General features: G+C 69.0%; 2 protein-coding genes across 2 annotated transcripts; both read left to right on the top strand.

Moving 5' to 3' along the window:
- On the top strand, positions 1-23656 carry CHLRE_07g346000v5 (uncharacterized protein). Its single transcript, XM_043064458.1, has 18 exons — positions 1-187; positions 276-318; positions 543-711; positions 1175-1370; positions 1932-3254; positions 3510-3558; positions 3785-4027; positions 4232-4590; positions 4823-4922; positions 5423-5491; positions 5832-6437; positions 6618-6781; positions 6928-17715; positions 18007-18316; positions 18589-18714; positions 19029-19175; positions 19433-19641; positions 19795-23656. The coding sequence occupies exons 1-18, from the start codon at positions 60-62 to the stop codon at positions 20813-20815; spliced, it is 16050 nt and encodes a 5349-aa protein (XP_042923026.1). The 5' UTR covers positions 1-59; the 3' UTR covers positions 20816-23656.
- Positions 23657-23720: 64 nt separating this feature from the next.
- CHLRE_07g345950v5 (uncharacterized protein) lies at positions 23721-27996 on the top strand. The gene is made up of 4 exons (XM_043064457.1): positions 23721-24395; positions 24554-24902; positions 25194-25785; positions 26005-27996. The coding sequence occupies exons 2-4, from the start codon at positions 24565-24567 to the stop codon at positions 26158-26160; spliced, it is 1086 nt and encodes a 361-aa protein (XP_042923025.1). The 5' UTR covers positions 23721-24395; positions 24554-24564; the 3' UTR covers positions 26161-27996.
- Position 27997: the final 1 nt, after the last annotated feature.

The following is a 27997-nucleotide window of genomic DNA, read 5'->3' as shown; positions in this document are numbered from 1 at the left end:
CTCTTGGGGAACAAGACAACCCCTGGCTTAAAGGATAGAGCGGCCATGCGAAGGTCAAAATGAGGCCTTCGGGCGTGCGGCCCCGAACGGGGCCATATCTAGGGACACTGCTCCTTTGCATCATATGCTGGAGCAGCGTGGCCGCAGGCGACAGCGGCGGAGCTGCGGCAACTGTATTAGACACCAAGTGAGTTCCAGCATGTTTACTGTTGTGTTAATGCGTATCTGACAAGAATATATGCTTAGCAATGCGTGTAAATGTCGCTTGGGCGCAGCGACACGCTGGTAGCAGGGGCCTGCACCAACAACTCGCTGGAGGTGCGTTGCGTTCGAGTAAAGATGTGGAAACCACTAATGACTCTATTATAAGCTGAAAGAAAGCCAGGCGCCACTTTGTTTTGGCTCTGTCGCTCGCACTTGGTCTGTTCTGTCGTGTGCAACATAATTACAGCCATAAAAGAGTGCATATTGACCTATCAGGGTCGACAGCGCCGATAGCGGGGACCTTATTCTGGCCCATTCCACATTGTGCGGGTTCACAGGCGCTGCGGCTTGGGGTCCTGTCTTTAAATGGTTCCAGTGATGCCGGGCAGCTGGGCGCGCTGCTGCAAGCTAGCTGGGCCGGCCTCTCCAGCATACCCGTCGACATCGTGCCGGTCGGTTTCGGAACCGCGGGCTGGGAGGCGGCCGTCGCAGGACAGGGCTTTACAGGTGGGTTTTGGTGGACCGGTGAGGGGACGGCGGGGACGCGGCTACAGGTGCGAGGCAGCCGCACGCAACCGGCCCGGCACGTTGCGTTGGTTTTATCCGGAGCTCGGGCGCGGCGCAGCGCTGACTGGCTTCCGCATAGTGCGATGGGACATGGCAAGGGCAGGTTGATGTAGTTTCCGCAGGGGTTCCCTCAGATCTCACCCGGTCCTAGGACCAGCACCGCATGTCCGCATGGCACCCCGGGTCCCCCTGCCGCGGCTTGTCAGCCCCCGCTAACTGCGCAGGCTGCAGGACAGCCGGCGCAGGCGCACACATGTCGGCACGCTGACCAGCATCCTAACCCCGCACCCCGGCTGCCAACCTCCGCTAAACCCGGCCCTCCTCTCTCCGCCCCTTCTTTCCCCGTCCTCCTTCCCCCGTCCTCCTTCCCCCTTTCGCCGTTCCTCCCTGTTCTGGCGCACAGCCTGGACCTCCACCCCCGCCACGGCGGCCGCCGCGGCGGCGGCCTCGCTGGACCTGCCGCCCGCCATGCTCCTGTCAGACCCCGAGCTGGTCTGGTTGGACCTGCTGCCGATGCTGAGGTCCGGGGCCGTACTGTACGACGGAAGGTTGGTGGCGCTGCCGTACGCCGTGGAGGCGCCGCTGCTGCTGTACCGCAGGTGTGTCTGGTGGGACGTGTGTGCGCTTGGTCGCACTGGGCCCTCACTTACTTACATGTAGAATATGCAAAGATGGCGACGCCCAGTTAACACAGCCTTCGGCTACTGCGCAAGCGGGTTACCGCCCCTGACACTGGAGCGGACAGGAACGATTGCATCACATCATATGGGTTGGGGTAGGGAAGGAGGGAGGGAGCTCGGGTGGGAATGGGAAATGGCGGCTGGGGAGCGGGGCGTGCGGGGGCTTTGGGCTGCACGCAGTTCAGCTCGTGTGCGGGGGCAGGGGGAGAGGGGCGCGGAGCGCTGGTGGCGCAAGCACGCGCTAGCCCGATGGGAACCCGCCACCATCTGGGTCGGGCGTCGGGCAACACACGCGGCGTCTGGCTCAGCGGCCAGCGGTCCCCACGGTCCGACCCGACCGCCGCCAGTGACCCGACCGACGCCATGCCGTGCCCACCTAGCTGGCTGCAAGGGACATGTCATATGTGAAGCAAAGGGGGCGTTTTCCGTGACTGGTTAATGGACTGGAGAGACCAACCGCCCGGACACACAAACCTGCAGGGACGCGCTGGAGCGGCTGGGCTCCGGTCCCGCCGCCACCTGGCCCGAGCTGGTGGCGCTGCTGCAGCGGCTGAAGCAGCTGGACACGCAGACACAGACACAGGCGCAGGCGCAGACGGGCAACAGCAGCAGCAGCAGCAGCAGCAGCCTTGGCAGCAACGGCACCACCGCCGCAACAACAGAAGGCGCAGCGGCCGCGTCGGCCGTCGCCGCGCCTCCTACCTGGGGCTTCTGCAACGCGCTGCCGTCGGGCTGCGACCGCGACGCCGACCTGCTGCTCAGCATCTGGGCCAGCGCCGCGCTGCCGGCACTGCCTCCTCCCACCAGCCGGGCAGAGCTGCAGCGCCTGCTGGACTCTCAGCTGCGAGACGGCCTGGCGGCGCCGGCGCTCGCGTGGGCGCTGGGCGTGTATCGACAGCTGTTGGCGGCGGCGCCGCCAGGCTCGGGGCACGGGCGCTGCACGCGGCCGCGAGTGGAGGCGGCGCTGGCGCGCTGCGCGGTGGTGCTGGGTCCCAGCAGCGGCATCAAGGCCGCGCTGTGGCGGCTCAGTCAGGGCAGCAGCAGTAGCAGTGGCGCCGGAAACGGCAGTAGCAGCAGCGCCGGCAACGGCACTAGCACTAGCGGTGGCGGTGGCGGTGGCGGCGCCAGGCGGCGGCTGCGCCACGATGGCGCGCCGCTGGAGCTGGAAGATGGCGAGGGCGGCGCGGGCGTGGCGCTGACCACCATGCTGCCGGGCAGCGTGCTCGCGGCGGACCCCGTCACCGGGGCGCTGCGGCCGTGCGCGGGGGTGGGGCAGGCGGTCGGCAGTAGCAGCGGCAGTAGCAGCGGCAGTAGCAGCAGCAGTAGCGGCAGCGGCGTGTATCTGGCGTGTCGGCACCTGGTGGTGCTGCCGGGCCTCCAGGCCACGGAGCCAGACCGAGTGGTGATGGGCGTGTCGCCGCAGCCGCTCGCCTTCACCGCCGTCCCCGACTCACCCGCCTTGCCCCTGGCCGCCGCCGCCACGGCTACGGCTGCTGCGGCCGCCGCCTACACCAACAGCACCAGCACCGGCCGCAGGCTGCTGGCGGCAGAAGCGCCAGCCGCAGCTGCCAGCAGTGCCGCCGCTGCCGCGCCTCCGGGCGTGGCTCCCTCCGTGGCCGTGTACCTGGGCAATGAGGTCCTGGCGCTGCACATCAACGCCAGCGCGCCGCCGCCGCAGCAGTACGCGGCGTGGCGGCTGCTGGCGGCGGCGCTGAGCCCAGGCGCGGTGTGGCCGGCGGTGGTGGCGCCCACGGAGGGCGGGGCCACGGTCACGCGGCGCTCGCAGCTGCGGGATGTGGACAGGTGGGGAAAGGGTTGCACAAGGGAGGAGGAGGGGGAGGGAAAAGGGCGGGGCCGGGGTGCGACGGAGGGGTTTCAGGCGTTAGCACGGTAGTCCAGGCATTGGCGGTGTTGCACAGACTCCGTACCGACAGCGAGGCGGCTGGCGGGGCAGGGCGCTGTGGGTCCGTCCGGGGGCGGGGGCGGGCTGCGCGGGCCTTGCCAGGAACCTGCCTTACACGTGTGCTGCTGCTGCTACTGCTAACGTTGCTCCTGCAGGTGGGAGGCGGCCGGCTACTCCCGGGCCGACATCACAGCGTACTTGCAGGTGCGTGTGTGGGGGGGGCGGTGTGGGGGGGGGGGGGCGGGGGGGGGGCCTGCGTGGGGCAATTGTGAGGCGGTGCCTGAATCCCGTGCTGGGCTGCCGTGATCACGGCATGCGCCTTTGTGTGTGCCGTGTGCCGGGGTCTTGCTCACTGCACACCACGCCACCACGCCGCCACGCAACACAACGCCACGCCAAGCCACGCCACCCCGACACTTTGGACACGCAGGCTCTGTCCGCCACGCTGGACGGCAACCCGCTGACCTTCACAGCCTTGCGTGACCTGCCGCCCGCCACCCGGGACGCGCTGTACGGCGCATTCGCGGAGGCAGCCAACCGCGCCGCCGGCTTTGCAACGCCGGCGGCGTCGGCGTCGGCGTCTGGCATGCCAGCTGCGGCGGCGGCGGCGGCGTCGGGTGCGGATGCGACTAGCGATGGCGGCGGCCTGGATGACACGACAGCGATTGCCAAGGTGCGCTGCGCGCTACGGTGGCCTGTGGTGGCCTGCGGCCTGCTGCGGCCCCTCAATGCCTGGGTGTCTGCCCTGCAGCTTGGTACCTGGCAGCGCGTATGCGCGCCCTGCTTGTATCGTCACCAAACACACATGCACCCCACCGCAGTAACCTGCATTTCCTTTTCGCTCCCAACACCAACCTCCCTTTTGCGGCCTGCACAGGAGACCCTCCGCGCCATTGCCGCCCTCTACACGGCGCGTCGCGCCGAGGTGACGCAGGGCTTCATCCGCTCCCTGCATCTCTCCTTCCCGCCCGCCGCCGCCAGCGACGGCGGCGACGCCGGCGGCGGCGGAGGCTCGGCCGGCGTCCTGCGCGGCGCTGCATTGGCGGGCCTGATCGTGGCGCTGACGGTGGTGGGCGTGGTGGCCGTGACGCTGCTGCTGCTGCGCGCGCGGCGATGGGCGCTGCTTCAGGACCTGCGGAAAAAGCTGAGGTTTCTGGATCGAGCCTCGGCGGCTCCGGGTTACGGCCCCGACACCACGCTGATGCTGACGGACGTCCAGGACTCCACACAGCTGTGGTGCGTGTGCGGGCGGGCTTGCCGGAAGGGACCGGGGCGGGGTGGCGCCGGGAGGGCTGCGGACATCAGAGAGGCAGCGCAGGCAGCCTGGTACCGCCGCCGCCGCACCCTTCTCCAGTGCCCGGCCTCCCCAGCAACGCCATCACCGCATCAGTTATGCCTGGACCTCCCCTCGCCCTCTCTGCCCCCCGTTATCCTGCAACCTCTCCCCCCCCTCCCGGCACCTGCCCAGGGAGCTGCTGCCGGCCAGTGTGATGGACGCTGCGCTGTCGCTGCACAACGGCGCCTTCCGGCAGCTGCTGCCGCACTACCGCGGATACGAGTGCCACACCGTGAGTGCCGCAATGACGCGACGTTTCGGGGGACCGCATGCCGTACTCGTATTCTAGGGGTGCACTCGGGTCGGTAGGCGGATCAGCTGCAGGCCGCTGCGGGCCGTGCTGGAGCGGGTGTTTATGTCGTGCGGCTGTGCATCGCCCTGCTGCTGCTGCCGGCCCTGGTTCACGCTGCGGTCCCCAAGTCAGCCCGCGTTCGCTGACTCTTATCTTGCCTGCTTGCCTGCCTGCCTGCCTGCCTGCCTGCCTGCCCGCCTGCCTGCCTGCCTGCTTGCCCGCCTGCCTGCCTGCCTGCCTGCCTGCCTGCCTGCCTGCCTGCCTGCCTGCCTGCCTGCCTGCCTGCCTGCCTGCCTGCCTGCCTTCCTGCCTGCCTGCCTGCCTGCCTGCCTGCCTGCCTGCCTGCCTGCCTGCCTGCCTGCCTGCCTGCCTGCCTGCCTGCCTGCCTGCCTGCCTGCCTGCCTGCCTGCCTATCTGCCTATCTGCCTGCCGCCGCGCAGGAGGGCGACTCGTTCGTTCTGGCATTCCACACCGCAGTGGAGGCCGCCGCCTTTGCGCTGGAGATACAGGTGCGGCGGTTGTATGTAGTACTGTGGGTTGCGGTGGCCGCGTGCTCTGCGATTGCAAGGGAAACAGTGGTGCCAGCCGCAGCAGCCCTGGCACCCTGGCTGCAGCCGTGCGGGGGAGGTGGTTGACGACGTGTGGCAGCCCCCTGCTTTCCACGTTTCTTCCCCCAGCGCCCTTGCCTCCGCCGTGCATGCTTTAACCCGTTCCAACCAGCGGCATGCCGCCCCCATGCCCGACCTCAACAAGCAACGCTAAATATATCCCTATGCACGGTCTTGCACGACGAGCGATGCCTACCAAGCACACCGAGTTGTTGGCGTGCCCACCCCTGTGTCTGTGTAGATCATCCTTATCTCTTTGGACTGGCCGCAAGAGCTGCTCGACACAGAGCTGTGCGGCATGGTCAAGAACACAGCCGCCACAGCCGCCGCGGCGGTGGCGGCCGCAGCCGCCGCCTCCACGGCGCCGCCAGGAGCCGGCGGCGGCGGTTACCTGTTGTCGACGGCGGGCGGTCAGCGGACATACGACCAGTACGGGCTGGCAAGCGTAGGGCACGGCAGCGGCGGCGACGGCGGCGCGGCGGTGGCAGCGAACAGCGCGCTCGCGTCGTCACTGGTCGCCATGCACTTTCCTGGCGTGGTGCTGGGGACCGGGGCTGGAGGCGGCGGCGGCGGCGGGTCGGCGTTTGCGTCCAACGACGGTGACCGACGCATGGGAGGCGGCAGCAGCAACGGTGGCGGCGGAGGAGCTTGCGGCATGGATGGCGACGGCGGCGGCGGAGCGTTCCTGGATAGCAATGGCGGCCTGCTGTCTTCACACAGTGCCGCTGTTGTAGCGAGGGCCGGTGGCGGCGGCGGCGGCGGCGGCTACGCTGAGCTAGACGGCGGCGAGGCGGCGGTTGCGGCGGCGGCAGCGGCCGCGGCTCTTGACGAGCCGTGGGGGTTGCAGGTGTGCTCCGTGATGTCACACATGTAGGGGCCAGTTGCAAGTCCGCACGCTCGCCGCATCCGCTTGCTGGCCCACGCAATCACGCTGTCTCGCTAACGCTCCATTTACTTGTGCCGTACACCGTATGTTGGTCTGCAAGAAACCTCTTGCCGCTTATATATATTAATGTGTCCTGGGCAGGCTGTGGATGAGGAGCGGGCGGATTCAGACGAGCACCTGGCAGATGTCTTCCTGGCGAGCAGCCGCGTCACTGGCGGCGGCGGCGGCGACGGCGGCGGCATCCCCGGCTCAACGGGGGCCACGGCCGCGGCAGGCGCGGCAGCTGCAGCCGGCACATTCGGAATGTGAGTACACAGACCACCCGCCCAATGGCACCATCCATTTAGCGCCTGTTGTTGCATGTGTGCCGCCCTGTGAATTGCTTCCCGCTGCTGCGTTTGCCCCACTGGACGAACCACCCCGTTGCGCTCCTTGGCCCCCAACCCCACAGGAGCAGGCGGCTGGTGCGGCGCTCGCGCACCTTCAGCACCATGCAGGCGCTCATGGCGGCGGTGCAGGAGCGGCCGCTGTGGAGTGGCGGCGGCGGCGCCGCCGCCGTCACTGGAGGCGGCGGCACCGGCGGGCACCCAATGCAGGGTATACGGCGGTCAGGCGGCATAGCACGAGCGCCGCCGCCCAGCGCTGACGTCACCGCCTGGGGCGGCGGCGGCGGTGGCGGTGGTGGCTTCCTCATGTCAGCCGACGGGTATCGCGCCGGCGGCGGCGGCGCCGCCACCACTGACGGCGCCTGGCCGCTGCACTCGCCGCCGGGCAACTGGCGCCAGCGGGGGCCCTCGCCGCCGCTTGCCCTGATGGGACCGCGCCCGCACCCGCACCAGCAGCACTACCACCAAGTAGTTCAGCCGGGGCCGGGCGGCGTCGGCTCGCCGTCTGCCGGCCTGCCACATGGGCCCCTGGGATTCCGCGCGCCGCGCAGCACCGGCGGCGGCTCGTCGGATCACGGCAACGGCTCACGACACGTTAACGGCATCGAGATGGGGCACCTGCCCGCCTCGCCCACGTCGCCGCATCGGATGCTTGGCGGCAGCGGCAGGGGCAGCGGCGTCGGCAGCGGCGCCAGCCCCCGCGGCGCCACGGCGGCACTGCTGCCGGAGGCGCGGAGCTCCCTGACGTCGGCTGCGGCGCCAGCGCCAGCGCCGGCGCCAGCGCCAGCGGGGCCGGGGCCTGGCTCGGGGCTGCTGCCGCCGGGGGCGGTGCGCCAGCTGAGCTTCGTCAAGCCGCCGCCGCTGCCGCCGCTGCGCGTGCCCGGCAGCGGCAGCGTCACCGGCTGGGAGTCTGGGCTTCCTCGCAGTGGCGGCGGCGCACATGCAGTCACGCCGCGCAGCTTGGGCAGCGGCAGCGAGGGGCCGGGGACCACGGTGGCGGCGGTGGCGGTGGCGGCCTTGGGGTCGGGCGCCTCCGCCAGCCCCACGCCGCGGGCGTCGGCCCCCGGCAGCAGCAGCACGGGCGCCTTCCGACCTGTGCGCTCCACAGGCTCACTGGCGGCGGCGGTGGTGGCGGGCGCGCACAGCGACGCAGCGGCGGCGCCTGGAGATTTCGGCGGCGGCGGCGGCGGCGGTGGGTATGAGCGGCCGTCCGCCGACTCGTCGCGCTCCTCCGCCAACCGTGCTCTGGAGGAGGCCTCTCTTCGGCTTTACCCGGTGCCCATGCACGCATTTGGGTCCGTGACGTCTCCCGCTTCAGCCGCCGCCTCCAGCCGCGGCGGCGGCGCCGCCGCCGCCGGAGGCGCCGCAGGCGCCGGCGGCAGCAGCGGCGCGAACGCGCGTGGTGTCGGCTCGCTGCGGTCCCTGCCCAGTGGCGGCGCGGCGCCGGCGGGCAGCTCCTCCATGGACACCTCCTCGGCGAGGCTGCTGCAGCTGGGCGGCCGCTCCACTGACATATCCGGCAGTGGCGCCAGCCGCTCGCTGCGGCTGCTGGCGGCGGGGCGCGCCTCGCGCCGCTCGTCCACCGGCGCCGCCACGCCGCCGTTCACAGGCCTCCTGGCGACGGTGCGTGTGTCCAACACAAGCGCCGCCGCCGCCGAAGACGACAACGGCTGGGATTGTGACATCGCCGGCGGCGCCACTGCGGGCGTCGGGCTTCGCGGCGGCGTGGAGTTCATGCTGGGCATGGGTGGGGGCGCGGGGCTGCGTGGCGGCGCGCTTGGAACGATTGTGGATATGCAGCTGGAAGAGGAGGCCGCTGGCCGCGTGGCCGACGAAAGCAATGCAGCAGCGATGGACACGGCCGCCGCTACAGCTGCCGCCCTTGTGCGTGGCCGCAGCGGCCGGAGCCCGCCGCCACCGCGGGGCATGGGCAGCGGCGGCGGGTCGGAGGGCGCCCCGGTCGCCACCGCCGCCGCCACCATTATGCGGCCGCTGCTTGCCGACTCGCCTCTCATTGTGGTGGGTGACCCAGCCAAAGAAGCGCGGCGCCGCCGCCGCCGGCGCGCCCTGAAGGCTGCGCGCAGCGATGACGGCAGCGGCGGTGACGTCGACGGCGACGGCTCTAGCGGCGCGGGTGACGGCACTGACGGCGGATTCTGTGACGCCAGCACGCGCAGCAGCACCTTCGACGGCGGCGCCAACGGTGCTGCCGCCAGCGGCGCCGCCGGCGGTGTCAGCAGCGGCGGCGGCCTCAGTGGCGGCGGCGGCGGCGGCGGCGGGCACGCGCTGCTGGCAGCGGCGCATCGCATCATCCTGGGTGGCGCCCTGGACGGCTGGCAGGGCCCGGGAGCCGCCGTGACGCGCAGCGCCGCTGCGGCGATGCAACACGCGGCCACCGGCAGCACTGGCAGCGACAGCATCACCACCGATGGCACAGCCAGCACAGCCAGCATGGACCTTCCCTTCTCCTCTACCGCTTTGGACGCAGTGCAGGCGCGTCGCTCGTCCAGGCTGACCGACTGGCAGCCGCCGCAACAGGCGTCGACGGCGGCAGCGGCGGCTGCCGCCGCCGCCGCCGCCGCCGCCGCGCAGCAGTCGCCCAAGTCAGGGGGCCGTCGCAGCCTGCACCTGGGTGACGGCGGCGCGGATGGTCCGGCGGTGATGGGTTCCGCCGGCGCCGCCACCAGCAGGCGCGCGGCGTCAGGCTCGGCAATTGCCGTGCCGCGCTTCCTGACGGCGGCTTCCGGGTTGCCCGCCGGGGGCGGCGGCGCTGGCGGCACTGGCGGGGTCCGCCGCAGCATGACAGGCACACGCACGGAAAGCGGTGGCGGCATGGTGGGCAGTATGCACGGCGGCGGCACGGCATCGCCGAGCGCCAGCAACCACCCGTTGGTCACCCTCGGCTCCAACGTCGTTCACATCTCGGCAGCGACGAACGAGGGCTGGGGCAGCAGCGCCGGCAATGCCGCCGCCGCCGCCGGCGGCGGCGGGAGCAGTAGCCTGCGCACTGGGCGGTCGTCGCTGACGGGCTTTGGCGGATTCACATGCGGCGGCGGCGGTGCGGCGCTGTACCCGCACTTGGAGGGATCCACGCCCGGGTCCAGCGTGCGGGGATACGACACGGGACAGAGCTCGCAGGTACAGGGCTGGGACGCCGCCGAGGCGCCCGCTGCCGATGGCCACGGCGGCGGCGACCTGCGCGGCGGGCGCAGCGCCGGCGGAAGAAGCGCCACGGCTGGCGCGGGTGCGTCGCCGGCGGGTGCCGCCGGCGGCGGCCTGTGGGGCACCGATGCGCGCCGGCGGTTGTTGCACGTCGTGCCGCCGCCGCTGCTGCTGAGCATGGACACAGACAGCATCGGCGTTTGCGCTGACGACACCGAGGGGCTCGAGGACACGGGAGCCGAGGACCTGGAGGCAGGCGGGTCGGCGGACACGGCCCGACACGGGTCCGGCGCGGCACCGGCAGCGGCGGTGGCGGCGGATGCGGCCGTCCCCAGCGCGATCACGGCGCCACTGGCCAGTGACGGCGACGTCGGCGGGAACTTCGGCGGGGATGGGAACGGAGACGGAGACGGGGACGGCGGCGAGAGCGGGGACGCAGGCGCTGTCTTGTCCCCCTTCGTACGCAGCGCCGGCTCAGACCACGGCGCCGAGTCTGACAGCGGCGAGGGCGGCGGGCGAGCCGCCGCCGCCGCCACCGCCGGCCTCCGCTCCTCGCCGTCCTGGCGGCGCGGCGTCAGCCGCAGTGCGTCCGTCAACAACATCCCCAGCGGCGCCGCCGCTGCTGCCGTTGCGGCCGGCGGCGCCGCCGCCGCCTCCAGTGGCGGCGCGGGCACGGGCTCCGGCTTCACCGGCTTTGCCAGCGTGAGCGTCAGCGGCGCGCCAGCGCTGGCGGCGCCGCCGGCGGCGCTGCGCGGCCGCAGCAACACCAGCCTGCTGCCGCGCCGCCAGCGCGCGTTGACGGAGTACGTGCAGTCGCCGCTGGGCCGTTCGGCGTCCAAGGGCCCGACGGCACCGTGGGAGCAGGGCCCGGAGGAGGGCGAGAGCAGCGAGCCGTACCACTTCGGCTTTGGTGGCGGTGGCGGCGGCGGCGGTAGTAATGCCTGTGGCGGCGGCGGCGGCGGGGACCGCGGCAGCGCTGGGGTCAGCAGCGCCGCCAGCGGCAACCTTGCCAGCCGCGTCACCTCCGTCGCGGGGACGGGCAAGATCCTCCGCGCCGGCAGTATCGACGGCAGCGGCGGCGTCGACAGCAGCAGCAGCAGGCTGAAGAGGCTGGGGTCCGGCAGCCACGGCATGCGGTCCGGCCCCGCGCGCGCGCTGGCGATTGCGGCGGGCATCTTCGGCTTTGGCGAAAGCAAGAGCACCGGTGCCGCCGCCGGCGCCGGCGCTGCGGGCACCGGCGCTGCGGCGCTTGCAAATTTGCGTGCAACGCTCGAGCAGCAGGTTGGCAATGACGCCGCCGGCAGCTCCTTTCCCGGCGTAGCCGTCAGGCCGCTCTCGCGCTCGGGGTCGGGGCTGCAGTACAGCGGCCGCATCCCGGCGCTTGCTAGGGTCGGCAATTCGCCTGGCCTGCGTGGCGGTGTGGACATTGACGGCCGCCGCCACAGCGTCGGGTCCGCCAGCCGCCTCGCGTCGCCGTCGGCGGCAGCTGCGGTGGCGGCGGCGCTGCCGCGGCACTCGTCCTCGGGCGCTCCATCAACCCCAGCGGGCGACCGGCCCTCGTCCTCCTCTAACATATCAAACTCTGTTCGCGTGCGGCTGCTGCAAGCGACCGTGGGCATCGACGGCGGCAGCGGCGGCGGTGGCGGCGGCAGCCCTCGGCGCTTCAGCCGCCGCCGCAGCAGCACCCACTCCGACCCCGGCGGCCCTGTGCCGCTTCCGGCAGGGTCCGGCGCGGCGACCGATGGGGGTCCCGGGACCTCGGGCGGCACAAGCCAGGTTGGCGGCCCAGTCGGGCTGGCGGATGCGGGCGGCGGCGGTGCTGCCGCTGCGGCAACGGCGGCCGCCGCCGCGTTCGCGCAGGCAAACCGCTACCGCACGCCGGCCTCGCTTGCCGGCGCCGATGCTGGGTTCACGGGTCCCGGCGGCGGGCGCTACGATCGCAGCAGCGCCGCCGCCGCCGTCGCGGCGCGCCGCCACCGCCTTCCGGCGCGCAGCGCCACGCCGCCGCCTCGGCTGCCTGGCACCGCCGGCGGCGTCGGGCCCTTCGGCGCCGCCGGCCTGGGCTCCGTTGCCGGCGCCGGGGGACTTAACTATGCCAACCCCACGTACGCCTCCACTTCCCGCGCCGGCATCGCTGGTGCCACGACCAGCCACCTGCCCACCATTGCCGCGGGCAGCGCCTACGGCGGCATGAGCAGTACGGGATACGGCGGCGTCGACGGCGCCGGCGCTCCCTGGGGCAGCGGCGTGGTGGTGGGCAGCGGCCGCATGCTGGCGGGCCTGGACGCGCTGGCAGAGGCATACAGCACTGCCGCGGCGCAGCAGGCGGCGGCCGCCGCCGCCGTCAACGGCGGCGGCGGCGGCTCCGCCGCCGCGGGTTCGCAGCCGGCCTCCGGTCGCACCACACCCGCCGGCGGCTCGCGTTGGTCGCTGGCGGCGCGCGCGGCGCGCACGTCCGTGTCGCAGTCGCTGGCGGCGGCGCTGCACGGCGCCGCCGGCAGCGCCGCCGGCAGCGCCGGCCAGCACGACAGCCGCATGCTGCTGGACGGCCGCTGCTCCGACGGCCGCGTGTTCAACCCGCTGTACAACGCAGGCGGTACAAACCCTGGAGGGCCCGGTTACGGTTACGGTTATGGGTCGGTGCACGGCGCCGGTCCGGGGAGTACTGCTGCTGGTACGAGCACGGCGCTGCTGACGCAGTACGGCCGCGACAGTACTGCGTACGACGCAATGGGCGCCAGCGCGGCGCTGCTGTCGTTGCACGGCATTGAGGTGGGCAACGCCTCCAACGGCAATAACCCTAACGGTCCCGGCGGCGGCGGCGGCGGCAGCCAGCAGTTAATTGGCGGCTCCAACACGGGTGCTCTGGCGCCGCCGCTGGTGCAGACGGTGGCGGCGCCTTCGAGCGGCAGCCGGCCTCGTGACAGCGGCCTGCTAGCGCCCTACCCCGGCGTCAGCCGCGACCTGCCCGGCGCGGGCCGTGACAGCAACACCGGCCGCCTGCTTACGGCCCTGGGAACTGCTTTCCGCAGCAAGCGCGCCTCGCGCGGCGGGTGGGCGGGCCAGGACTCGGGCGGCGTCGGCGCCAGCTCGCGCCGCTTGTTCGGCTCGCGCGCTGGCAGCGGCGCACTTGGTGGCGGCGGCGGCGGCGGCGGCCCCGAGTCCATGGGTGCCAGCAGCCGAGACGGCGGCGGCGCCGCCGCTGCCGCCGCCGCTGCTGCCGCCGCCGCCGGGCCTGCCACCTTCCTGGAGGCGATGCTGCAGATGGCGACGGGAGCGGTGGGCTCCCCCGCCGGTAGCAAGGCGTCGTATGCCACCAATGCGCACATTAGCCCGAGCTACGGCCCCCAGCACGTGCAGCCGCAGCAGCTGCTGTCGGCATGCGTGCTGCCCAGCACTGACGAGGCGGCGGGGGTGCGGGTGATGAGCGGCGGCACAGCCGCCGCCGCCAGCAACACCGTCGGCGGCGCTTCTGGCGGGGAAAACGCCGCCGCTGGCGCAGCGCTGGCGAACCGCCGCAGCACCAGTGGCGGCCGCAACCGCCTGCGCCGCAGCATCACGCCACTGGGTTTGCTGCTCGGCACCTTCGGCACCGGCACCAGCGGCGCGTCAGGCGTGGATGGCAGCGGCGGCAGCATCATCACTGGCGGCGGCGGCACCTGCGCCGGCGGCTTGGGCCGTAGCGCCGTCGGCGGCTTCCGAAGTGTTCGCGGCTTGCACCGCTTCATCCCATGGGGCAGCGGCGCGTCGCGTGACGGCGGCCACCGTGCGGAGAGCGCCTGCAGCAATGACGTCGCCGAGCACACTGTACCCTCCGGCGGCGGCAAGCCGCGGCAGTCGCTGGCTTCGCCGCTGCAGTACGCGCTGTCGGGCAACAGCGTCATTGACGCGCCGCGGCTGCGCGGCAGCACCGCAGCCGTGTCCAGCCCGCGCAGCCGCCACGCCTTGCTGGCGGCGGCGGCGCAGCGCGCGGCCGGCGGCGGCGGTGTCGTCAGCGTCGGTGGCTTCCCGTCGGTGTTCACGGCGCACGGCGTGGGGCCCATGTCGACTCCGGGCCAGGACTCCGCCACCGGCGAAGCCGGCAGCTCTGTCCTGGGCGACACACGCACGGACAGCCACCCGTCCCCGATGCCACGCCTGGCGCCTTTCTCCGGCGCCGCCACCATCCACGGTGCCGCCACCACCCACGGCACCAGCACGGACACCGAGACGTTGGGAGGGACGCCGCGCGACGGCCAGTACGGCGCCGCCTCGATTCAGCCCGCGCCGTCGGCGCCCATGCCCCTGACATCCGCGTCCGCCGCCGGGCAGTCGCCGCAGCGCTCGCCGTACGCGCCCGGCGGCGCCTTCATTCCTGGCCAGCGTTTCGGCACCGGCATAGTCACGCCGACGGGTGGCTACGCCCGGAGCGCGAGCGTTGACGCGCCACCGCCCTGGCTCACGCATCCGTCTGCACCCAGTGCCGCCGCCGCCGCCGCAGTTCCCTCTGCCGCCGCCGCCGCCGCCGCCGCCGGCGCTGCGAGTGACGCCCGGACGCCGCGTACGTCAGCGCCCGCCCGGTCGTACACCTTCACGTATGGCCAACCGCCGCAACGCCAGTCGCTGTCGCTGCTGCGGCAGGGGCTGGTGTCCGGCTTCCCGCTGAATGGCGGCGGCGGCAGCGGCGGCGGCAGCGGTGGCGGCAGCGGCAGTGGCGGCACGGTTTTACACCTGTCGCCGCGCCTGTCGTCTCGCTTGGAGCTGGAGCCGGTGGAAGAGGGCGTGCCAGCGGCGGCGGCATCCCTTGCCCGCGGCGGCGGCGCCGCGGCTGGCAGCGCATCTGTCAGCGGTGGCATCGCGGCGTCAGCAGGCGCCGCGGCCACGGTGGTCACACATTTGATGTTAGTGGCTGCACTGCAGTCGACGTCCCCCTGTGGCGACAGCCACGACGGCCGCAGCAGCGGCTTTGCAAGCAGTGGCGCCGCCGTTGCCGCAGCCGCCACGGCTGCCACGACCGCACGTTCCAGCGCGCACCAGACGGCCGCCGGTGCCGTGCTTCCCATGTATGTGGAACCTGATCTGGGCCACTCGCCACCTGCTGATGCAGATGGTAGGGGCGGCAGCGACGCCGCCGCCGGCTCCGCGGCAGCTGCTGCACGCAGCTCCACACCGCTTGACACCGCCCCAGCATCTTTTCTTCATAACGCAACGACAGATCACGAACTGGCAACGGCAGCTGGAGCCAACCGCCGCGCTGGCAACCAAGCCGCCGTAACCGCCGCCGCCGCGGCCGCCGCTGCTGCCGGTGATGGCGATGGTGGCGGCGGCGGGCGCGTCGGCTCCCCGGCAAGCAGCATTTACGGCGAGCCCGCAGCGGTACCGCAGCTCGGCCCGGCGCCCGGCGGCGGTGCCTTCACGCCGGTCTCTGGCGTTGGCGGTCGCCGCGGCCGCGTCAGCTGGGCGGGTGCTGGCGGCGGCGCATTGCGGACCAGCATGTTGGGCCGCTCGCCGTCGCAGTCGCCGCCAGGCACTGCGGAGCCTTCGCTCGCGAGTCCCGGCGTATCCGCCGCCGCTGCTGGCGTCGCCGCTGGCGCCGCTGGCGCCGCTGCCGCGGACACCGGCGGCATGCTGTACCTGCTGGGTGTAGGTGTAAAGATGGCCGCCCCCAGCTCTCTGACGTCAGACGTGGACCTGACGCCGCGTCCGTCGGGCGGCGGCGATGGCGGCGGCGGCTCTGAAAGCGCCCTGCAACTTAGCTGTGACGACGGCACGCCGCCGCACCCGCAGCCGCCGCAGCCGCGCCGGTCCGTTAGCGGCATTCCAGCTACGGCGGCGCAGCTGCCAATTGCGGCAGCGGTGTCGGCCGGCGGGACGGCGGAGCCGGGGCCCGCCAGCCCGGCGGTGGCGCCGGTTCGTTCGGCCACATCGGTACACTTGCAGGTGCTGAGGGAGGGCGGCGCGGTGGTGGCGCTGCCGGACGCGGCGGCCTCTCGCGGCGGCAGCGGTGTCAGCGGCGGCGTATATGGCGGTGGTGGCGGTGTGCCCTCGGCTCGCCCGGTACACATGTCCTCCCTAATGAATCGCGCGATGGCGGCGCCGGGCTCGGCCAGTGGCGGTGCTGCGGGCAGTGCCATCAGAAGCCTCGGCGGCGGCGGCGGCGGCTGCGGCGGCGGCAGCAGCCGCACAGGCGGCAGCGGCGCCGCCACCAGCACCAGCGGCGGCCTCATCACGGCCGACAGCCTGGAGGGCGCGCCGCGCGCCGGCTCCGCCCGCTCCGGCAGCATGCTGCTGCCGTCGCACGGGCCCTCCGGCCGACGCTCCTCGTCACCCATCGTGCTGCCGTCGCGCGCAGCTGCGCAGACGCACTCCGCCGGTCTCCCCAGGCAGGCGGCACTGTCTGTGCTCGCTGCCGCCGCGGCCGGCGGCGGCGCTGGCACTGGAACCGCAACTGCGACGCTGTCCACAGGCTCGTCTGCCATCCCCTGGCCAGCTTCCTACAGCGGCTTTCCAACAGGGCCGTCGCCGCCGCCGCTACAACAGCAGCAACAGCAGCAGCTACTGACGTCACGCGCGCCCGGCCCCGCCGTGTCTGTGTCGCTCATGCCGTTGAGTCAACTGCCGCAGCACTTGCCGAACGCCTTACAGCCACTGCAGGCGCAGCAGGGGGCGCGGGGCTTCACACACCGCTCCGGCGCCTCCTCCCAGAGCCGCCCCCGTGTGTCGCCGCAGTCAGCCCAGGCGCGCCTGGGCGGCTCCGCGCGCGGCCCTGGTGTGCTGTCGGACGTAGCAACGACGCCGGCCGCGGCAGCTGCCGCTGCAGCGGCGGCGGCTGGCGGTGGCGGCGCGACTTGGGACGTGGATCTGGGCGGTGTCTGGTCTGGTGTCCCCGCATCTGAGGACCCGCTGCTTGATGAGGCGGACGTGCTATCAAGCATGGGTGCCGCCGGAGCGGCGCCACTGACACACTCGTATCACACCATCAGCGCCACCGCCACCGCCGCGGCGGCGGCAGCGCGCTCGGGGCACACCTCGTTCACGGTCATGGGTGCCGGTGGCGGCGGCGGCGCCGGCATTGCTGTCGGCACAGGCAGCGGCGTCATCAGCGGCGCTGGCGGCGGCGGGTACGGCGGCGGTTACGGCGGCGACGGTTACGGCGGCGGCGGCTCCACCGCCGGCGGTTGCTTGCTCGCCTCCGGCCTTTCCATCTCGGTTTCTCGCGTCGCGCTGCCGGCGGCGCTCACCTTGACTGCGCCGTCGCCGCTCGCGACCGCGACGGCGGCGGTGTTGGAGGCGTGCGCATCGGGCGCGCCCGCTCACGGCGGCCCCGGCACGCCACGCGGCGGCCTCACCAGCCGCCGGACCTCCCTGCAGTCGGTGCGTCGCGGCGTCACACAAGACAACCTGCTGGCCGGACTCGGTCGGCGGTTGGATTCAGTCGCGGCGGTTAGCGGCTCGGGCGCCGGTTCCTTGCTGGGAGGAGGGGGTGGCGGCGGAGGCGGCGACATGCCGGCGTGGGACGCGGCCGCACGGGAGAGCTACAGGCTGCGTGGCGCGGGCGCGGGCGTTGGCATCGCCGGCGGAGCTGGAGGGGGAGGCGGAGGCGGAGGCGCGGGGGCTCGGGTCGCAGGCATGGTACATCGACTGGCGGGCGGCAGCAAGAAGGGGCTGTACGGCCCCGCCGGCGCCGTGTCCGACTTCCCCATCTGCTTCCGGTAAGTGATATGCCTTTTTTATGGTTTGCATCCTCTGACTGCCGCTTGCACTTTTGGGCGGGCGCGTGTGTTCACACGTCCTGCGCAGGCGCGCATACCTGCAGCCCACCCAGCCACGCACCCCGCTGCACACGGGCACTGACCTTGTCTTGCCTTGCCACGGCGAACTAAGCCCCCCTCCTCCACGCCTCCTCCCCTCTCAACGCGTCTGCAATACTACCGTACCTGGCTACGCCTCCACTTCTTGAATTTGATCATGGATGAAACCCTCCCCTCCCCTCCCCCTCACAGCGGCTTCCGCGTGCGCTGCGGCCTCCACTCGGGTCTGGAGCCGGGGCGCGACGTGTTCTACACCAAGGTCACGGGCCGCCGCGGCTACGCCGGGCCCGCCATGGCCCTGGCCAAGACCGTGTCGGACCTGGTGCCCGGCGGCATGGTGGTGATGACTGCCGCCGCCTTCGCGCGGCTGCAGCCCTGGCCCAGCCCCGATGCGCTGCCGGGCGCCATCGTGTGGAGCCGCGGCCGCTACCGGGTCAACGTGGGCGAGGGCGTGGGCGCGGCGAGCGTGGAGGTGGACCTGTTCCAGCTGCTGTGCCCGCAGGTGGGCGGTGGCGGGGTGGGGTTGCAGATGCCAGCCGAAACTAAACCGAACCCAATGCAAAAGAGGGGTGGTGGTAGTGGTGGGGTTGATTGTGGGTGCGTGCATGGTTGTGGGTGGCCGCGCGCTTCGCCTCCTTGAACATCCTGCTCCCCGTGCCCTCTCCCACTCTCTCCGCTTTCCGAATCCCGCAACTTCATGTTTCTATGGTTACAATGACTCGGTCGTTTGTGGACGGCTATCCGCTCTCCTGCCTTCCCTCCCGGTCTCTGCAGCTGCTGGCCCGGCAGCCGCACCTGGAGGCGCGGCCGTGGCGCGGCGCGGAGCAGGTGCTGCCGGGCGTGCTGGCGGCGCCGCTGGGGCGACTGGCGCTGGTGCAGGTGCAGGCGGCGGGCGTGCAGGTGAGAGGGAGGGAGGGAGCGCGCGTGTGTGTGTGTGTGTGTGTATATGTGTGTGTGTGTGTGTGTGTGTGTGTGTGTGTGTGTGTGTGTGTGTGTGTGTTTGTGTGTGCGTGTGTGCGTGCGTGTTTTGTGTGTGTGTGTGTGTGTGTGCTGCCCGCTCGCGCAACACACATGCACGCACGCTACCGCCGCGGCGCCGACGCTGAAGCCGTTCATCGTGCCTAACCGGCCATGCCTGGAACCCCCCACGTCTGTCCTCGCCTGACTCGTCATGCCTGCAAACCCCCACTGCGCCTGCCCCGCCGCCGCTGCAGGTTCTGAGCGCCTGGGACGTGGACGTGGCGCGGGCCTCGCTGCAGGTGTTCGCGGGCGTGGCCACAGAGGTGCTGCCGGCCTGGGGCGGCTTCCCCGCGGCACTGGACATGCAGGCAGGCAGCCTGCTGGCAGCATTCCGGGAGCCGGTGCGTGTGCGCGCGTTGGAGTGTGTGTGTGTGCATGAAAGCCCGCGACTATTGATGCTTGCCGCCTTGCCTGCTTGCTTGCTTGGTCCTTGCAGCGCGAGCCCACAACACCTCTTTTCCCCACTCGTACGCTCTCGACTCCCTCACCCGCACGCAACACCTCGGACCTCCCGTGCCCGGCCTGCCTCCTTCCACCCCTCTTCCGCCTCCCTCCTTTCCCCCGCCCCCCGCCTCCTGCCGCACCACTCGCCGCACAGGCCCTGGCGCTGGGTTTCCTGCACGCCCTCATCGACGTGGCGCGCGACGCGGCCTGGCCCGAGGAGCTGCTGCAGCACGAGCTGGGAGAGCCGCTGGCCATCCCGCCGCCACAAGCCAGCGGCGGCGCGACAGACGGGCGGATGTCGCCGCTGCCGCCGGGCTGGGGCAGCAGCCAGGTGTCGCCTCCGCCCGCCTTCCGCGGGCTCAGGTGCGCCTCTCTTTTCCCCTACCACTGGCTACCGTGATCAGTTGCACCTTACCGCCGCTCCCTCATGTCCCTTGTTGTCTTCCTGGGAATGCTACATCCCCTTCTCGCTCCTCTCGCTTTTATTTACCTTCCCCATCGCGTCATCCTAAACAGGCTCCGCTGCGCCGCCGAGGTGGCCAACGTGCGAGTGGACCTGGGCTGCGCCACCGCCGCGGCGCTGTACGAGGCGAGAGACGCCAAGGCCTTCAAGTCGCTGCGCCGCATGACGCGCCTGGCGCACATGGGAGAGGTGCTCTGCTCCGGGCGGCTGTTGGCGGAGGTGCTGGCCGGACCGCCGGCGGCGCTGGCCGCGCTGCACGAGCTCCTCGCCTTCTCGCCAATCACGCCCGCCGCCGGCGGCGTGCCCGAGCGCGGCGGCGGCTTCGGCGGCGGCGGCGGTAAAGATGTGGACACGTCCACGCGCGGCTTGGCTGTGCCGGTGTCGCCCTTGCCGCAGCGCTACTCGGTCTACGCGGCGGCGGCTCAGCAGTCGGGCCGGCTGTCGCCGCAGCCGGCGCCGCACGCGCTTCTGCGCACGCCGCAGCCCAGCGGCCGCCTGACGTCGCCGCCCAGCGCCACGCTGATGGGGCTGGCGGCGGCGGCGGCGGCCTCCGGGCACGGCATGGCAGCGGCGGCCGCCGACGGCGACGTCAACGGCGACGGCGGGCTTCACGGCCTGGCGAGCCCCTTGTTCGGGGCCGGTAGCGGCGCGGTCACGCCGCCGCTGTCGCCGCCGGCGCCGACGCCGACGCCGGCTGGCGGGGGTGCGGGTGCTACAGCCACGACGGGGTACGGCATGGCGGCGGCCGCCGCCGCTGTGGCGCCGGCGCCGCACCGGCTAACGGGCAAGGAGGCCTCGCGCGCGGCGGTGTACCTGTGCACGCGCCGCCGCCAGGTGCGGCGCAGCGGCATGGGCGACGCCGCGTTCGCCATGGTGGGCTCCGTCGGCGGCGTGTACGGCAACGGCATGTACGGCGCATCTGCCGCGCTGTACGGAGGGCAGAGCAATGCTAGCGGCGGCGGCGCCGCCGCCTTGGCAGCGGCGGCTGGCAGCAATGCTGGCATGGGTGTGCACGGGGCGGCGTTTGCGAGCAACTACAGTGCCGGAGCGAGCAGCCACGCCGGCGGCCGATGATCGTGAATGTAGGCGAGACTGGGAGGACAAGTGTTGAGTCTGGGAGAATAAGTGTTGAGATGTCAGGCCCGAGCTTGGACTGATGAGGTTTCAGGCCCACGCTTAAAGCGGTTTTGTTCCGGGTCTGTTGCGAGGAGGGGGTGCATGGCCGATAAACGCATTAGCCTGCACGTGCAGACGTGACGGCCACATGTTGAGTTGAAAGCAGCAGGAGCGCGTGCCAGAATGGTTGCAGTCTAAACAATCTTGTCAGGGTCATTGCTGTGCTGGGGTATTCCTAACTTTTGAGGACATGCATCCCTGCATGGGTGGACGAACTACAGCGTCAAAGTGGGCACCGCGCATGGGGATGCACGCAAGCGCTTGCGGCTGGGTCGTTGCCGGCTTGGCTCCATTGCCACTTTACTGTCATTGACTCGAACAGTACCGGTACCGGATGGAAAGTAATTATAAGTGCAAAGGGGCATGATGCGCAGACGGAGCCTGCTGTACATGGTTTGTGCACGCATGGGGATGTGTGTCTGCCGCCGATGTGAAGCCGAGGCAGTACGGCAGTCAGGTACGCAAGCAAGCTAAAAGCTGTTTGTTAGTTGCAGCTAGTATGGGAATGGCCCAGCAGAGGTAGCACACTATGGGGCGCCGGCTACCACACAACCCATGGTTTGCACGCAGTGGGCGTGCGTCCGGCCAACTCAATTTGCATCATGGTTCTGGGCGCGGGTACTGGGGCCAGTGCTGCTTGCCACGGTGTTTTGTGGATGGCCCACACAGGCGTTTTGCTGTACGAATTGGGAACTGGGAAATGGAAGCATTGGTGCATGGATTCACATGGACATCGAAAGGATTTGGCTGGGGACGGAAAGGAGCGGGATCACCGCAATGAATATTCATGTGCGCTTGATGCGCTTGTGTTGGCTGGCTGCTAACCTGCCAAGTGGGGACATTGGGCTCAGCTACACCGCACACTGGCCGGCTCATGCTGTGGATTACAATGCTACGCATTACTAAATTGCACCCAAGGGGTGTTGCTTGCGACGGCATGAATGACACGCATCCCGTGCAGAGTCGAGCGCGCGAAGGCGGCAGGTTGGGTTGGTGTGGGGGCCAGGTTGCTTGAGCTGCCACCGCGCGGTGTGTGGCACCGGTGATGCACACTTGTGGCGAGGATGCGGCACGCACTAAGGGTTTGGCCCGCGACAGGGCACGCCTTTGGGTACTTCTCATGTCTATGGTATCTCTGAACTGTCAATGTTCCTCGGAAGATTACATAAGGCATATGGCGTTATGGCGTTCGTTATAAGTGTTTGGCAAGAGCACAAGGGAGAGGAGAAACGGAAGACCGTTGTCATTTGTGTGTGCGGCGCTGTGTTCATGGTATGACAGCTGCGGGATAGTTGCCTACCGTCATCTGCGTTGCGTGGCAAGAGCGCGGCAGGCGGTGTTGCGGTTGAGAGGCAGCCGCCGACAACAACCAGGGGCGCTAAGGGCAGGCGCGCAGCAGGTGCTAGGCGGCTGCAGGCGCGTGTTCGCGGGGGGGTGAGCACCGGGCCGTGTCGCAATACGGTGCCGGCGCATGCGCCCTGTGTGCATGATGGGGCGGTGCGGGAGGCGGCGAGCGGTTGGTTGCAGCAGGCGGTGGAGGCGCCGTGTGGAAGGCCGGGGCTAGCCGCCCCCGGTTGGCTCATTGGCTGTTGGGTGTGCGGTTGGCTGTTAAGAGCTTACTGGGGAGCCAGCGGGACTGAAGCAGCACGGGCGCACGGCCGCACCCCTGCGGGGCAACTTGGCGGTGTGTGGTGAGGCCTCACTCTGTATTTGGATACCAACGGAGCGCACACCTCCGTGCTTCAGTGCGAGTCCAGGGATTGCACAGCACAGGCGCCGCGGTGCCACCTGACGGTAATGACCACGACGGTCATGCGCAGGGCCATGTGTACCGGTTTCTTGCACAACCACGGGCTACTACGTGACTACGGAAGGCGGGCAGCAATTAAGGGTGGGGAGGGAGTGATGGACGTGTGTGCACCACTGGCCGGGAATGCGCGGTACTCGCTAGCGATATGCGGATATTGCTCGAAGGAAAGCGATTGTGGCCTGAGCGCTTGCAGCAGAACACGGCTACAAGGTCATATGGCTAGTTTCTTGGGTTGTTTAAATGATCAATTCTAAGTGGAGCGACGAGGTCGGGATGTTGCAGTGTCGGAATGCAGTGACGGTTGGCACCGTCGCGTGGCCGCATCTGAGCAGTACTTCTAAACACGTCTTTGGTAGTATGTGGCCTAGCCTGCCTGTGGGGCACATGAATTGGACACACCGTTCAAGGTTTAAGTTCGAGGACAAGGTTCGACGGCTCGAGTTGATGAGCGCGTGTTGGTGCGCGGCCCATCCCGCAGCCCAACCGGAGATTCCGTGTCGAGGAGAGGAAAGCGGATACTAGCATGGATGCACTTGGCAACGGCCGAAAGGCTCAGGCCCCAGCGGATTGGTTCCGGCGGAGGCCAACCGCTGGCGCAATCCGAGCGTCCCAAATGTACCTCAAGGCGCCCGGCTCTTCCCCAGAAGCTCAAACGTTTTTGCGTTCCTTTTTGGTACCCACAGTCAATTGTTTCAGGATCTGGGGTGTCCTCTTCAGTCTTCTTGTAGCAAGGCGCAAAGCTCACGTCGCGAGCCCTTATCCCGCGATTTTGCGACTGTTCATCAAGTATGCTTACGGTGCGCTGAATTTTTGTGTCATTATGTGCGAGGGGGAGCACACCGTGTCGGAAAGATAGGCTCGTTCACGCCTTTTGCCGTGCGCGTGGACGGACCGTGCACAATACATCGGGCCAACAAATTATCAATTACTTGGATGATGCATTGTGTCCCTGGACCACTCGCTTGCCGGAGTTCAACAATGCCGCCTCCGAGTCTCCGGCTTGGCTGGAATGTTTCCTGAGGTGCCCTGTGTTCCCAAACTGCAGGCTACACGAAGCAGGGCTATTGTGCGCGGCCCGGAACGCGGTGAGGGTGCAACACGCGGCGAGGGAAGCTTTCTCGGGCCGTTGGACGCCAAGGTTGGGAGCACCCCTCCGGTCACCGCAGCCAGAATCGGGACCGGAACTGTGCGATCAAGCCCTGGCTCTCTACCACCTTCCTGCCATTTCCTTTGTGGGACAATCCCTTTGTTACTACTTAAAGGCCATATGCTGTGAATTGCAGCTGGCAGAAAGCTGGTATCGAGCTGGGAGCTTAATCGACGCTCGTGTAAATCCTAGTTTCAGCTTCTGACACGCGTATAGGTTATCCCAGACCCTCAAAAATAGCTATATTGATGAAAGAGCAACATCGAGTCGGTTGCGGAGGGCAATACGCGAGTCCAGCAAATACCATTTACCAAGCGGTTCAGCGTGAAGCGAACGATTTTTGTCAATTCTGATGTATGATTTAAGTCGCTTAACTGTAATGCAAGCGAATGTGACTGGCAGTTTGATTCAGAAACGCGTCGAGCGCCTGCACTTCCTCAAAATGCACAAAACCGGGCGACCTCATCTCTTCGGAATTGGCACTGCAGGGCTAGTATTTCCCCATTTGTGTATGATTATACGTAAGATTAAAGCTAAAGGCCTGATCGCACAAGAAGTTCAGAGACCCGACCCGGGGGTGAAAGGACCCTGGGTTGGGAGCAAAAACTGTGCAAGCAGCCCCACCTGCGCATACTATACTCCTACATGAGCAATTATCCGCTGTTCATCTGCGCTGCAGGCTTCGCGCCAATGGTGGGCTCCCGGCAAATTCTCTCGCACAGCACTGCAGCAGTGCAGACCCGCAGCTTCGCAGCCAGCACCTTCATAGGTTCGGCTGGCTCAAGTCTTTCCAATCAAGGCGCTTCTGGCAACTCCCACGATTCTTCCGCACGAAACGTCCAGCATGCCGCAGACTTGCCCCGCCATCATGGGCTCACGTCGCAAGACGGTGGCCAACAGGAGCCCTCCCGCCCTGACGACTTCAGCCACGGCCGTACCGGCGCCACGTCACCGGCTTCCGGCTCTGCCCGCCTCACGGGCGGCTCGCACACGCGCCCCGCCAACTCCAGCCTCGCCGCCCATGGCTGGTGAGGCGCGCACCCCCACACGCGCGCCCCGCCGCACCACATGCCTAGTATACACTCCGCGCAACGTGCCTTCCCGCCACCCCCTTCCAGCCCCCCTATCCCATTCCTTATGTATGGGCTGCATGTTGCACGTCTCCTTCTGACTGGGAACGGTAGGAATAGCCCCGAACCCCAGGTGCCCCCGCCGGCCCGCCCGTACATTCCCCATCCCCCACCTCCCGTCCCGGCGTCCCGCCCATCTCACCTTCCATTTCCCACGCCCATCCCACCCTCCCACCCGACCTCCCGCAGCTACCGCGTCATCGGCCCCGCCCGCATCTGCAAGCGCGGCGACACGCTGGTCGCCCACCTGTTCCCCGGAGCCCGACTGGAGCTGCTGGACAGAGACGGCAACGCCACAGCTCTGCTACTGCAGCATCAGCAGCAGGCCGCCGTACAGCCGCAACCGCTAACCGCCACTGATGTAACCGCCGCGCTCCCCGTGTCGTACGGCAGCGGCAGCAGTACTGCTGTCGGCTCGATGGGCTCCGCCGCCGCCGGCTCCGGCGATTCTGCCTGGTCGGCGGGAGCTTCCCTCTTCTCCATTACGGATGATGAGGATGTGCCGCCGCCACTGCCGGCGGCGGCGGCGCCGGCGCTGGCGCCCATGGATTCAAGCCTGGCAGCGGCGGCGACAGCGGCGGCTCCGCCGGCGCTTGCGGCTCCGCCCCTGATGATCTCAGGCGTGGGCGGTGGCATTGGCGGCAGCAGCGCGGGCGGCGGGGCCTTCCCGGCGGCAGCTGGGAGTGCGCAGGCGGAGGCGGAGGCTCAGCTGGTGGTTGAGGAGTGCGTGCTGGTGGCGGCGCACGTGGAGCTGGGGGGCAGCGCCTCTAGTGTGGACCTGGTGGGTGTGTGCGCGGGAGTGTGCGTGTGCGTGTGTGGGTGTGGGTGTGTGGGTGTGTGTGTCCCGTCCTCCGTCCCACCCGCCCACGCGTTCATCCTCACGCCCATCCCCACATGCACGACCCCAACCCCAACCCCACTCCCCGCCGCACCCCGCACCCCGCAACCCGCACCCCGCACCTCTGCCTCCCACACCACGAACACCTTCTTTCCCCCACAGGTGGACGTTGGGCTGCAGCCCGCGCTGCATCGTCTCAACGGCCACATCTACTTGTCCGTGCGCTGCCTGCCGCCCTGCGCCCAGTTCGAGCTGGGACCCAACGCACATCTGTGCCACCCCATCAGTATGACGCCGCCGGCCGACACCTGCTGCTAATGCTCCCGGCCCGCTCCCGGCCCGCCGCTGCATGAGATCGATCCTCAGGAGACCGTACCCACACACGCACATTGCGCGATAGGTGATGGATTGTCAGACATATCCCTGGTGACGCGTGTGTGTATGTGTGTGTGTGAGCGAGTGTGTGTGTGTGTGCATGTTCGTGTGCATCAGGCAAGCAGACATCATGAACGGATCATGCCGGATGGTCGGAGGCGGCGCATGGGGGTGAAAGGCAGGGTTGGCTGCGTATGGCAGTAACACAATCCAGTCCTGACAATCCCGGGCAAGTGGCATGCGGTATAGTACCATTTTACATTCAGCAATTGTTCGTTGTGGTGAAGGGCATGTGCATGCATGCATGCCAGCTTGGGTAGAGATGTAGGCTCGAAGCCTTATGCGATTGGAATGCCTATGCAGGGGCTGGCTCGAGAATAGGAGTACACGTTTTACAAGGTTTTCCAGGGGAGGATGTGCAAGTCGTGCGCGTGCAGGTAGGCAGGTGTAGGTAGAAAGGTGCTGGCTTGCTTGCCATTCGGATGGGCGTGTTCAGGGGTGCGTGCATCCCTGAATGTGTTTGCGGGTGAAGTGTCTTCTTTGTATGTGTCGAAGGCAACAACACGTTGCATGGTATCAAACATTCAGATTCTCCGGTCGCGCCGTGTCAAGTAAGGTAGTCAAGGCCGTACAGTGCCCTCCACGGGTGGGACATGCCCCCATGGTGTACATATCCAATGAGTATTCGTTCAAGGAAGTATGAATTTACTGCCGACGAGCAACGGATCCTTGTTTGCCTTCATTTGCCTTACGGGAACTTATGAAGCAAGCAAGAGAGTTTTGGGGGCGTGCAGGTGGATGTGTCGAAGGTAATTGTGTGGCATCTGTGTTTGGGTAGGCGTTCAGAGGCGTTTCATCAAGGCCGGCCACGCAAGCACGAACCAAATAAACCGGCAAGAAAGAAAGGCGCAACCATTCCGCGCAAGTATACTGGATGACATTTCGATTGATTAATTACGGACGGAGGGAAGGCGGACAGAGAGAACGTCCAGCGGGGGCTGGCTCGAGATTAGGAGTAAAGTTGGACAAAGTTTTCCAGGGGAGGGTCAGGGAGCATAGTAGGTCTGTAAGGAGGGGCGTTGAGATTGTCTGCACGGAGGACGTACAAGGGAAGGGCGGGGAGGCAGGAGGGCATGAGGGTGCCCAGGAGGCATGAGGGCATGAGGGTGCCCGGGAAGGGACCTGGATATTCGCCGGCGCTAAGGGAGGAAGGGCTGGGGGGAGGCGCCGGGGAGAAGGACGCAGACGGACACGGTGCGTGAATGCCGGTTTGGATTATGAATGCGTGATGTCACTGACGGGAGGGTACTGTCCGGCATTGTGGGTGTGTGCGGACTGCGGAGTTTGTTACGCAAGTGCGGGTTCACTATTGTCAGCGCGGGGGGAGGGAGGTAGGGGGGAGGGGTCCGTGGTTAAACATTGTTGCGCAGCGCTCGCTCTTTCCGACTTGTCGGCTCCGCCGAGCCTCTGCGACGCTGGCGTTCCAATCACGCTTGCATATATAGCTGCTGCCCCCATCGTGGTGAGTTTTGAGGACGGGCGCGGCTGGGGCATTGGTTCATACTGATCGGGGCAGGGGCAGGGGCGGCAGCGCAGGGCAGCGCTAGATCACAAGACCTGGCAAATGTACTGGTGTTGGTGAAAGCGTGTATGGCGCATGCATGGCTCCTGCATGGCTGCTGCTGTTCAGGTTCGGGATTCATCAACATGTTGTGACTGGTATCCCTTTCGAGATGCGAGCATGAGCGATTAGCGCGTGGCACGGCAAGGAGACCTGGTC

The sequence above is a fragment of the Chlamydomonas reinhardtii genome, chromosome 7 (assembly GCF_000002595.2).
Source record: "Chlamydomonas reinhardtii strain CC-503 cw92 mt+ chromosome 7, whole genome shotgun sequence".
Lineage (NCBI taxonomy): Eukaryota > Viridiplantae > Chlorophyta > Chlorophyceae > Chlamydomonadales > Chlamydomonadaceae > Chlamydomonas > Chlamydomonas reinhardtii.
This window is presented reverse-complemented; position numbering and strand designations above follow the sequence as displayed.

Coding starts and splice junctions, on each gene's coding strand:
- CHLRE_07g346000v5 (XM_043064458.1), top strand. CDS start 60: ATGAGGCCTTCGGGCGTGCGGCCCCGAACGGGGCCATATCTAGGGACA. Junction 712..1,174: donor CGCAGGACAGGGCTTTACAG/GTGGGTTTTGGT, acceptor TCTGGCGCACAG/CCTGGACCTCCACCCCCGCC. Junction 1,371..1,931: donor CCGCTGCTGCTGTACCGCAG/GTGTGTCTGGTG, acceptor ACAAACCTGCAG/GGACGCGCTGGAGCGGCTGG.
- CHLRE_07g345950v5 (XM_043064457.1), top strand. CDS start 24,565: ATGGTGGGCTCCCGGCAAATTCTCTCGCACAGCACTGCAGCAGTGCAG. Junction 24,903..25,193: donor AGCCTCGCCGCCCATGGCTG/GTGAGGCGCGCA, acceptor GACCTCCCGCAG/CTACCGCGTCATCGGCCCCG. Junction 25,786..26,004: donor GCGCCTCTAGTGTGGACCTG/GTGGGTGTGTGC, acceptor TTTCCCCCACAG/GTGGACGTTGGGCTGCAGCC.